Source organism: Castanea sativa, chromosome 7 (genome assembly GCF_040712315.1).
Source record: "Castanea sativa cultivar Marrone di Chiusa Pesio chromosome 7, ASM4071231v1".
NCBI classification, from domain to species: Eukaryota; Viridiplantae; Streptophyta; class Magnoliopsida; order Fagales; family Fagaceae; genus Castanea; species Castanea sativa.
The window spans coordinates 2,941,644-2,954,255 of NC_134019.1; the positions used below are offsets into that span (position 1 = coordinate 2,941,644).

At 31.7% G+C, this 12,612-nt stretch overlaps 1 protein-coding gene across 1 annotated transcript; it reads right to left on the minus strand.

Annotated features, from left to right (window-relative positions):
- Positions 1-1,442: 1,442 nt before the first annotated feature.
- On the minus strand, positions 1,443-7,928 carry LOC142643311 (sucrose synthase-like). Its single transcript, XM_075817879.1, has 14 exons — positions 7,846-7,928; positions 7,611-7,692; positions 7,404-7,515; positions 7,142-7,299; positions 6,863-7,052; positions 4,197-4,532; positions 4,004-4,099; positions 3,698-3,871; positions 3,485-3,601; positions 3,208-3,371; positions 2,898-3,122; positions 2,197-2,760; positions 1,845-1,977; positions 1,443-1,701 (listed from the first exon to the last, which is right to left on the minus strand). The coding sequence occupies exons 2-14, from the start codon at positions 7,670-7,672 to the stop codon at positions 1,669-1,671; spliced, it is 2,364 nt and encodes a 787-aa protein (XP_075673994.1). The 5' UTR covers positions 7,673-7,692; positions 7,846-7,928; the 3' UTR covers positions 1,443-1,668.
- Positions 7,929-12,612: the final 4,684 nt, after the last annotated feature.

Below are 12,612 nucleotides of genomic sequence, written 5' to 3' on the forward strand. Positions count from 1 at the left end.
ATTACTATCTTAAATATTTATAATCCATTTAATAATATAAAATTTACAAAAGGAAAAAAAAAAAAAAAAGTTTACCTAGTACTTGATTTCTTTAAAATAAAGTACCATACAAAAAAAAAATTAAGATAAATTACTCCACGGTCCACACCCTAAAAACTAATAATTATCTTAAATATTTAGAATCCACTTAATAATATAAAATTTACAAAAGAAAAAAAATTGAAAATTTTTTTTTACCTAGTACTATATTCGTGAAGTAAAGTACCCAAAAAAAAAAAGATAAAGATAAATCACTCTATGGTCCACACTCTAAAAGCTAATTCTTATCTTATATATTTATAATCCACTTAATAAAATAAAAATTACAAAATAAAAGAAAATGTGAAAAAAAAATTTACCTAGTACTTAATTTCTCGAAAGTAAAGTACCATACAAAAAGAAAAAGAAAAAACAACGATAAAAATAAATCACTCCACAGTCTACACTCTAAATGCTAATTATTATCTTAAATATTTATAATCCACTTAATAATATAAAATTTACAAAAAAAAAAAAATACCTTAAAAATTTACCCAGTACTTTATTTGTTGAAAGTAAAGTACCAAAAAAATAAATAAATAAAGATAAATCACTCCATAGTCTACACTCTAAATAATAATTACTATCTCAAATATTTATAATCCACTTAACAATACAAACTTTAGCTACATAGAGCTTTAACCTTTTTCAAGGATAAACGGCAAAACAGAGATTTAACTTTTGATGTACACAACCTTGGGGGGGGGGGGGGGGGGGGGGGGGGACCTTGTAGGTTTTGAGTTACATGTGGTTGGAAAGTTCAAACTTGGGTCATAAATCATAACAGCTGGGCTTGGGCTTTTTGTCTATTTTGAGAAAGTAGTCATTTGTTATTAGAGAATTACATTTGTTTAATCTAATTGTCAACATCAATCCATATCAATAACTAATAGTAATAAGTTACTATAAATTATTAGGTAATAGTTTAAAAACTTAATGAAAAATGTTTTAAAAATTAAATAGAAGTTTAGAACGCCACATGATAGAACCTCATGCATTCCCACATTAGGTCTATATATATATATATATTGACATACTTAAAAGATACTTAAAAGATATACATTAAAATGCATAGTATAATTCCTACATATATAAATTAAATATTATTGATAGTTATTGATAGGCATGGATAGACATTCTTATTGATAATTATTTTTATAATTCTTATAGTTTAAATATTATTGATAGTTATTCTCACATGGTGAGAAATTGGACTTCAATTGTAGAATTTAATTGGATTTTCTCTAAGTTTTGCCTATATATATATATATATATATATATATATATATATATATATATATATATATATATTTCATCCCAAGATTTTTATAAATTATTAAAAATATAACCATTAGACAACAAAATGGATGGGAAACCAAAAGTCGTGAATTTATATCGAAATGATGGGCTATAAAACACCCATGTTCAAATAATCCGTTGAAGGATTGGGAAAAAAAAGAACAAAATAAAAAGCCTTTTGCCTAATTTGATAAAAAATCTCAAACACAATTTCCATTGTTCATTGAACTCAAAAGGACTCCATCAAAGCCAGCCCATGCTTCGGCATTTTATTAATCCATAAGCTTTTCTTTACTCCTCAACAGCAAGAGGAACTGCATCGGCCTGAAAGGTTACACCAATAAAAAAGTATCAGTAAAAATAAGAGCAAACATCCCATGAATACAAACATATGTGTATAGTTATTACACACAGCTAATTAAGATTGAAAGAAACACTCAAGCACAAAACATTTCAAGGTAGCTTACCAGCTTACGATACATGAGGGCATAAAACATTTCAAGGTAGCGACGCTTCTCCGTGTTATTAGACACACGCTTCCAAAAGCCGTAAACTGCAGTCAAGCTTAGTAGCCTCTCGGAGTAAATCTGCCATGTATACCTGTTGAATTGCAAAGAATAATTAAAAAACCAAAATACAAATAGTATATAGCAATCTAGAATGTCAATAGGAAGCAAAATGCTAAAGGCGCTACAAATTTTACTATATAAGGTCTATAACACGACAATAGATTTGATTAGAGAATTTCAGAACATAATAAACATCAGTTTGTAAAAGCTTTGTAATAAAATTTTCAGTGTACTTTTGCTTAGTACTTACTTCTCCTCAATGCGCTTTAGGCCTCCATGAGAGATTTTGTCCCAGTGACTAGGGTCTGCCTGACACTTCTCAAAGAAGTCAACAAGGAGCTGAGACACTTGATCACCTTGATAGGGATCAATATGGAAGCCTGATTTACCATTCACAATAATCTCAGCTGGACCACCATTACAAGTAGCAAATGTTGGCAATCCACAAGTCATGGCCTCAACAACTGTCAAGCCAAAAGCTTCATATACGGCAGGCTGCACAAAGGCTCCCTTTGTATCAGCAATGTAACGATAGAGTTCACCGTTCCTGACTCGGTTCATTTGGGAAGAAATCCATCTGAACTGTCCATTCAAATTATAGGTTTCAATAAGACCATACATTTTCTTCATCTCAGCTTGCTCTTCTAAGTCCTTAGACTCCTTTCTACGATCCCCAGCAACAACAACAAGGTTAACCAACTCCCTAAGACGTTTATTCTTGCCATACCACTCAACAAGTCCGGTTATGTTCTTCACACGATCTAGCCTTGCCATTGTAAAGATAATAGGCTTGTTCCGGTCTTTCAATACACATCTGTATAGAGTAAACAAAGAATACATGGAACAAGAATTAATGTGATTCAATTTGACAACCTACGTCCACAGTGAAAAGCTTTTAATAACTCTTTAACAATAGATATAAGAAAATTGCAAAAAGAGAGAGAGGCTCACAAGTGTTCTTTGTTCTCCACAGAAGAGAAAAGAAGCTCTTCAATTTCAGGGTGGAAGGATTTCAACCTTCGTTTCTCCTCAGTATAGGGGAAGTAGATGTCAGTATCTGCTCCAGGAGACACAATGTTGAACCTAGGATCGAAGGAATCTATCCCATGAACCACACGGTAGAGTCCAGGCATGGTAAAAGCAGAGTGACTCTCATACTGTCCAAGGGTGTCCTTGCTGAAACCATGCATCAAATCAATGGTAAGTACATTTTCAATTAAGATTGATAATAATAAGAGAATAGTGTGATTAAATGATTCACCTTCCAGCAATCTCTTGGAAAGTGCTGGTGATAATGAAATCAGTTTGATTCATTGCTATAAGATCAGCAGAAAATTGGCAGGAAAAGTTATACTTCTCAAATTTCTTCCAATTTATGTCAGAATCGGGGTACTTTGTCTTCTCAAGGGCATGTGCTATGGTGCACTGTAGAAGATAGCATGTCATTGTTATGTTGCAATAATAGCTTACAGCTAGTAAGAATCACTAGAGACAACAACTATGGATGTGTCTAAACCAAATAAAATCTCATGACAAACCTGTGGAACCCCAAATTTACTTGCTAACAAAGTGGCAACAATGTTTCCATCACTGTAGTTTCCAACGATCAGATCTGGCTTCCCTTTGAACTCTATAGAAAGTTCATTTGCAACATCCTAATAACAGGAAAATTAATTTATTCAATCTTAGAATCAAATGGGAGCTAGCTCAGTCTACATGAAGCAGCATAACAATTAATATCTGAAGTTTACCTCAGCATAAGTCTCAAGATATGGCCACACTTCAAATCTTGAGATCCATTTACGGACAATTCCCTTCTCTGATCGGAATGGAACTCGAAGAATAAATGAATGTTCGGTCCCATACACTTTTTCGAGACGCTCACCACATGTGGTTCCTACTGCATCAGGTAGAAGCCTTGTGACCTGGGTACGTATCAAATTAATAAGAAAATTATTTAAGCATCACATTAAGTTATGAAATGTGTTGTATATTTCAGTATGTAGCATTGTTGTACATATTGTTCATGCAAAATTGCATCAGCTAGCAGAGCTTACAATGAGAATACGAGGGATGATATCCAAGCCTTGATGCTTGATACGAAGAAGCATCTCACTCTCCAAGGCCCGAACTTGATCCAAGATATAAACAACCTAGATTTGAAACCAATTAGTCCAAAACCAAGTTAGTCAACTTAAATAAATTGACACAACACATGACAAATTAGGCTTGTAATGTTCTCTAACTAACCTGGCCACCAGTGTCAGGGTATCCCAAGACATTATCCTGAGCAAAATAGCCATGGGGAGACATGATTACAACATTAAAAACCATAGGAATTCTCCCAAGGAATGTCTCAAGGGTTCTTGGTTCAGGAGCTTCAAGGAGATCCAAAAGAAGATGAATCATTTCTGAAACTCGCTCAGCATTATTACCCCACCCTCTCTCCAAACCAATCTCCTGGAGCTTGTGCTCAAACTCCGAATATGGAGTTTCAGGTGCAATGGCAGATAGGTAATCCTCTGCCTTCTTCAGAACAGTCTGGAGAGCATCTAGGCTCTTGATTCTCTCATTCAACATCATAGCCTGCACAACAACACCATATATTACAATTAGGATCATCTAGCAATTCACTCCAACTATTGTAACTAACGTACAACCCTACGCATATGTATGGTACAATTAAAAACAATCACAACATATTTAGAATCTAATTAGATTTGGACTTTTTAGTTTTCGCACCAAATAATTTGCTAACCACAAAAATTATAAAATTATATAAGATAGTGGCGCAAAATTGAACTCCAGTTGAAATCTAATTGAATTTGTATTCTTCAATTTTTGTATCTAATAATTGACTTGACATAAAAATTAAAAAAAATTAAATAGGATACGTGAAGCAAATGAGAGACAATTATAATTTAGATTTCAATTAGAGTCAAATTTTGTACCACATGTCATGTCTAAGTCCACATAAGTTTTTTTAATTTTTATGCTAATTGAGTTAATCCAATCCATAATACAAGATGTCTAATAAAAAATTCAATTCTATTGAAAGATTTTACTTTTCAATGTCATTTGTTTGTCTCATTAAAAATAATTCAAATTTATTAACTTCAAATATGTGTATATGATGTGTGTGTATTGTTTTTTTAATTGTACAGTGTTTTGTTTTTTTAATTGTAAGCATGCAACCATGCCTTTGGTCGGTTCTTAAGAATCTAAGTATAGACCTAGGGAACTCTATTTACATTTTATTTAATTAATAAAATATATAATTTTCGTCCAAAAGACTTCGTGCTAACTTCAACCAATCGTAGATGTCTATTTCAAGTAAGCCAATGTGTTGACTTTTAAGGAATTTTTTAATGATTTGTGTGTGTTTTTAGTCTTTTTAATTGCCATGTCTTTTTCTTTTGTCTAGTTGTTAACATATATTATGTATGTGTGTCGTATGACAAGCAAACACTTCACTAAAAAATATACGTTACGTATTTTTTGTTACAATATATTCAACAAACAGTTGATTATCAAAAAAATATATATTCAACAAACAGTTAATTCTATTATCAATTATGCAATAAAATTTAACAAATTGATAACATTAAAAACTATGTTTTAATTGTATACTGTAAAAGGCAAACTATACCCAATAAAAAAATCTCAAATACTAAATCATATACCGCAAGACTACTGCAACTTATTACAGTCATATCACTTTTAACAAAAAATTTAAAAAAATAAATATATAAAAAGAAGAAGAAGTGGAGGAAAAGGGAAGCTTCCACTACCTTCTTATTAATTTATGAAAAAAAATCTATGACAAAATTATGTCTTAACGTGTTGGACCATTTCAAGTTTGATTTGACAGATTCGGTTATAATATTTTCATATTTAAAATAATTTTGTTAACAGTGTCCTAAAAGTATAGAGTAAAATGTAAAATTGTAATAAATTGCCCAAATATTTAAATATAAGCATATGAATTTTATTTGTAAGTTTCTTAGGGCCTGGTTTGGTATACAAGTTTAAACACATGTTTTTAGTTTTTAAACAACTTTACACATATTTTTATACACTTTTTTACTCACACGTATTTTTAAAAAAACTAAAAACTATTGTTTAAACATACGTATTTTCATACACTTTTTTTTTACTCACACATATTTTTTAAAAAAACTGAAAACTATTGTTTAAATACACGTACCAAACAGCCTTTAGAGTCTATTTGTAAGTTTCTTAGGGTACGTTTGGTATACAAGTTTAAATACATGTTTTCAGTTTTTAAACAATTTTAAACATATTTTCATATACTTTTTTACTCACACGTATTTTAAAAAAAAACTGAAAACTATTGTTTTAACACACTTACCAAACGGCCTTTAGAGTCTATTTGTAAGTTTCTTAGGGTCCGTTTGGTATACAAGTTTAAACACATGTTTTCAGTTTTTAAACAATTTTATACATATTTTCATACACTTTTTTACTCACACGTATTTTCAAAAAAAACTGAAAACTATTGTTTTAACACACGTACCAAATGGCCTTTAGAGTCTATTTGTAAGTTTCTTAGGGTCCGTTTGGTATACAAGTTTAAACACATGTTTTCACTTTTTCACTCACACATATTTTTAAAAAAAAACTGAAAACTATTGTTTAAATACACGTACCAAACAGTCCTTAGAATCTATTTGGTGCCCTTAAAGTCTGTTTAATGCATGTGTTTAAAAACTTGTTTTTAGTTTTTAAACAATTTTAAACATACTTTTATACGCGTATTTATAAAAAAAAAAAATACAAACAACATTAATACTAAATCAACATTGCCAAACAACCCTTAGCCTTTTGAAAATAGAAATTTCAATTATAGAAATATGCTTGAAATAAACGTAGACACAAGTTTATGACTATTATACCTTGCCGTTGTACTCATGGAGTCGGAGAAAGTCAAGGAGGGGCTGCATCTTCTCTTTTTCATGTACAAAACTTGTAGAAAGGTGTCGATTGAGGAATTCCAAGCCATTCCCGATGTACTTTGAAAGAGTTGGGGGTGTTGAAAACTCAGAGAATGGTTCAAAATCCAACTCAAAGATTCCATCTCCACCACTGCAAATACAGTAATTTATTGCAACCAATATATTTTATAAAAAAAAATAAGAACACAACGCAGCAATCAAGAAATTGACTACAATTACCTTGACCCAACAACCTCTTCCTTGTACTGCAAATACTGTGATGGAGTTATTGTCTGAACCTTAGGTCCACTCTGACTCTGAGCCACGCTCACATATTTCCATACACCTGGCCTGGGACGAGTAGCAAGTGCGATTGAATCAGCCAATACTAACGCTTCCTATATAAGAAAAACCACATAAAAAAAGATGGTTAGAATTCAAAAACATATACCAGAAAAGCCGAAAGGTTCGAACTTTGACCATAGTAATTGTGATTTCTTACCTGGGTGCATTTCAAAACACCAGAGAATCCAGCATAAGTCCCATTGGAAAGTCCTTCTAACTCTTCTACAAGTTGTTTGGTCTTGTAGATTCCTTTAGGCTTGCCTCCAAGCCTATAACATCCAAAAATCCCAGGTCAGAATCAAACAATTCAGAAGAGATATTTTGTATACATGGAAGGTACTTATCAGATCTAACCGCATCATACCTTGAAAGAAAGGCTAGCAATTCCTCTTGGTGAGCACTGATGGTTTCATTGATCAATCCCATGGCTTCGGTGTGTAATAAACCTTTAAGCATCAACAAGAAAATAAGAATATAGATTAAATCTAAAGAAGTAGCCCTGAGAAAATAGTAAAGAAAAAGAAAAAGAAAAAAAAAAGACTTAAGATAAACAATCAGAAATGGACTGCAAAGAGATAAAGAAAAACCAGAGAACTCACTAGAGAAAAGAGAGTTTTAGAGAAGAAATGAGAAGCAATGGAGTGAGTAGGCCTTCGTTGAGTGAGTTTATATAGAAAATATATGGAGTAATGTCCAAGCAAAACCTTAACGGAAGCTCGGAATGGAGAGAATCAATAAAAATGGAAAAACAAAAATCTTTGCCATTTTCATGCATGCGGTAACGTAGCAGAAGATTTAGTCCAATACTAATGGCAAGTTTGGTTGAGCCCAATGGGCTTTTTTATTCACGTGGGTATTTGAATTTCTCTATATTGCCTTGTGTCTTCTATCACCATACAATTTGCCACAATTTTTCCTAATTAACTTGCCACAATTGATGAATAAATAACCACGTTTATATCAACCACCATTTTTTCTCCATCTCTAACCATGATCACATAAGAATTGTGGTAAAATTTGTGTTTTTAGATTTTCTTTTAACTAAAATATGCATAACTTGTGTTATTCTAAGAAATATATTATCAAATCTTTTTTTGGAATAGCCAAGGTCTTAAAAAGCATCTTGGATCAATCTATGATCTATATTATATTATATTATATATATATATATATATAATCAAAAAACATTTGAAATTCGGTTGACATCAATATTTTTTGCTATATAAATTTTTGAAATCTTCTTCTCAAAAAAAAAAAAAGTTTTTGAGATTTCATAATTTTACATCTCGTTATTCTAATAGATATATTGAGAGAAATATAGAATGTCATAAATAAGAAATATTGAATGAGATTCTAATTAAAATATAAATATTAATGAGTGTTTTTTTTTTATCGTATGATCTATTTAAATCCAATGGATTAAAAACTGTGTAACTCTTTAGAGTTACATCAGGTGTAACTTAAACTCATCTCGTGTTTTAATTGAGTTTAAATTCTATACTATATTTAAACACTCCATTATAATTTTGTCATAATTAAAATAATAAAAACTATTAATAACTCATAATTATCAAATTTCAAATCTAGAAAATTAATTAATACCATAATTATCAATTTTCATATTTAAACAAAATAATTATAATAAAAACATTAATAATTACTATAATTATTAAATTTCATATTTAACTTTAAAAAAAAAAAGATGAAAAATCATATTTTATTAAACTTTATTGTGCATTGCTTGTATTACAAACTAAAGTTATTTTATCAGCACTAATTCGTTATTGCAATAAAGGAGTGGGTGTGGAAGAGTATTCAAGGATTGATGGAAAAGCTCTACAAAAAAACTCATGTAAAAAGCTGGGAGAAAGATCATTATCAAAGCTATAATGCACGCAATCCCACGTGCACTCTACGTGTCTTCAAACTGTCTGTCCCTCTATGTGGGGAGCTGAATTCATTGGCAAGCACGTTTTGGTGGGGGTACACATTGGATAAGATGGGAGAGGTTGTCTCAATTTAAATCACAGGTAGGACTGTGCTTTTGTTATTTAAGGGCTCTCAACCTCGCACTCCTACTAGTTAAGCAAAAGATGCAAACTCATATCTGTCACTAGTGTATAAAGTCCTGAAAATGTTTTTGTTTTAGACCTTTTTTTTTTTTGTTAAAAAAAAAAAGGTAGAGGGGGTAGCGAGTGAGTCTTCTCTGCTTCAACGTGATTAATGACTATAATAGCACTCTACCCGCTTCTGAACGAGACCCCATACTCTCGGTCTATAAAAAACTCACTTATTATATTTTGAAATATTTGAGATAGAAATATGGATATAAGGAGTATCAATACACAAGTAATTGTTAATGCTCGAACCCAAGTTCTTAGACTCATAGACCCGATATCTTACCAACTAGGCCACCTAAATGTTAGTGTGTTGGAACCCTTACTCTCTTCCTTGTGTAATTTTGTTTCTAAAAAAAAAATTAATTAATACTAAAAGCACAAATTATTTTATAAAATATTTTACTAATTGCTAATGTGACGTGTGATTATTGGTAGATAAAAAAACTATGTTAGTTTTGGGTCCCAAAAAACAAGACTAGTAAGAATTCATAATACTAATAATTCCTAAAAATGTCATAAAATCATTTGAAAGATAGAGCTTTGAAAGCTCAATACTCTCCGAACAGTTCTTTTCATGATGGCAAAGGTGGGGCACAAGCCTCCTTACGCGTAGAGAAGTATATACGAGACTACAATGATAATCCAACGTACTACTAGGCAGCAATATTAGTAGGTGGAGGATGGTATGCGACAACAGTCAAATCATGGAGGGATAGGTGGTTACCCACTCCTACCACCTAGAGGGTGGGAGGCTATTTGGAGAATGCAACATTCAAACAAACTTAAAACGTTCTTCTTGGAGGATTGCAAATGAATACTTTTTACAAAAGCTAATCTTTCATGTTAAGTTTTAGTCTTGGCCCATTCCATGACATTTTCATGCAATCAAAATATAATTCTTGGTGTATTTCATTTGATGTAAAATGGGTTAAATTATGTGTAAGAAGAGAGCATTAAGAACTGCAAATGGAAGAAGCTAGCTCAAACAAAGATTAATGCTACTTCAAGCGAGAACCTCCCTCAAGTGGAGACCAAGGCTCACTCAAGAAACCAAATTCCTACTATGTTTTGAACTCTGTTTTCAGCAAAATTGTAACCCCACTTAAAAATCTATTTACCATAACTTAGAGATCTATACCTATTTAATCGCCATACTTCTGATCAGAGCTTGAAACCACAAATATTTCATACGCGTGTAGATCAAAACTTCAAGGAGATACCTTGGAGTGGGTCAAGGTTCTGATTCTTTGATACAAATAGGTCATTTGTGAAGGGATTCATGTACAAGAAATTTAGAATTTTGAAGCTATTGTGGGTCGCAAACAGTGAGTTATCTACTCATGAGTCGTAAAGTCTAGATAACATTTTAAAGATTTTTTTTCTAGATTTTAAAATCATTCACATTTGGTGGGTTACTTTATTTGAGATTCGTTATCTCGATAGTAGTTTTTCCCTTGGAGAAGTTCTCCATCAATTTTTAATTTCGTCACCCTTAGTAAAAATGCAGTATACATACATCTGAAACTTCAAAAAATAAAATAAATAAAAATACTATTTTGTCCCTAAACTTTACTAAAAATATGTTTTTCGTCCATAAATTTTAAAAAATTCTTTTTTCATTCCTCAACTTTGTAAAGAGTTTTTTAAATAGCATAAAGAAAAAAATAATGATGAAGGAAAGAACTTTTTCAACAGTTTAGGAATGAAAAACAAACTTTTAGTAAGATTTAAGGGCATAAACAAAACATTTTTAATAGTTTAGGGACAAAATATGAATTTTTCAATAATTTAGGGACAAAAATAAACTTCTTAAAGTTTAGAGATAAAAAACAAACTTTTGATAAAGTTTAAGGACCGAAATAATATTTTACTAAAAAAAAAAAAACATTTCATCTCCTATTTTGATTCCAACCATAGGAAACTAAATGCTTTTTATTATTATTATTAAATCTAAAAGTTTAATAGCGGTTTGTTACATTAGATATAAAACACGGCTTGCTAAATACACTGGTTTCCGAAAAACAAAAAAACAAAAACAAAAACGTGGTTAAGTGAATTATGAATCCTTATGGCATGTTTATGAAAGAAAAAAGAATCTTTATGCCATCAAATACTAAACAAGGGGTAAAGCTCATGGTTTTAAAAACCGGAATGATTAAAAAACCGAAAAAAGAACCGGTTCCTAGTTTTTCCCCAGGTTCTTGCTTGGTTTTTGTCTTCTTTTTTTTTTTTTGGCTGGTTTTCTTTGTCTTTTGTCGGACTAGTTACATGTTCCTCTCTTGGTTTAGCCTGTCGAACCGGTCAATCCAATCCGATTTTTAAAATAGTAGCTAAACCATTAAAAATTAAAATCTTATTAACACATAATCATAGTGTAATCATTAATGTATATTTCAGGGGCGTAGCTATGTGTAAGGGTGGGGGGCCAAAATACTGAAATTTTTTAATATATATATGTGAGGGATAAGAATGTTCGGACAAACGTTTGGGCTTTGGGCCTGATTAGTTAATACAAGTCTATTTGGTCAGAGTCCATAGGCCCATAAGTCAATCTGCACTATAGTGGTCCGAGGAGTTATCCGAGAAGTATGTCCTCGGACAGGCCCAGCAATGGCCCTGGGACTTGCTAAACGGGTCAGAGGCAGAATTTTGGAAGAACTAGTGGATCAAAGTGTGATCCAAGCACCCTTTAGAAGGAGGAACGTATGAGAAATATCTAAGGAAAAAGCTGTTACCACCACATTAAAGGCCCTGCATCTACCTCCCTGGCCGCATTAGGAGAAATGACCTCTGAACAGTAGAATTTAGCCTTCCAACTATTATTTTAAGACTTCAAAAAGGTGGTGGATGGGACAAGTATCTGAGAGGAAGATTTGTGTGACAGATGGATGAAACAGGGAAGAATAAGTATATAAGAAGACGATAGATGAAAGAAAGAGGAGAGGGATTTTCTTGGTTAAAAAAGCTAAACCTTGTAATCTTTGGCATAGAAAGGGAAATATTATATAAGTTGTCATCGGCTTACGTCCGATGAGGTTACTTTGTCATATATATTTATCACTTGCACAGATTGTGGCAATCTAGTCTGTTAATCAACTTCCAACATCCCAAACCTAGGTTTCAAACCCATACTCTACAAATTTCATTGTATAAGACTCATTAGACCTGAGCTCATCACTTTTTTTTGGGTCCGGGTATAATTTGTGCACTTACAATATATATATATATATATATATATATATATAT

What these genes read in the sequence shown, in the direction of transcription:
- LOC142643311 (XM_075817879.1), bottom strand. Translation starts at nt 7,672, where the DNA reads ATGGGATTGATCAATGAAACCATCAGTGCTCACCAAGAGGAATTGCTA. An exon ending in TCCATGAGTACAACGGCAAG is followed by an intron (nt 4,533 to 6,862) that starts GTATAATAGTCA and finishes GTTGTTGTGCAG; the next exon opens with GCTATGATGTTGAATGAGAG. An exon ending in CTAAAGCGCATTGAGGAGAA is followed by an intron (nt 1,978 to 2,196) that starts GTAAGTACTAAG and finishes GCAATTCAACAG; the next exon opens with GTATACATGGCAGATTTACT.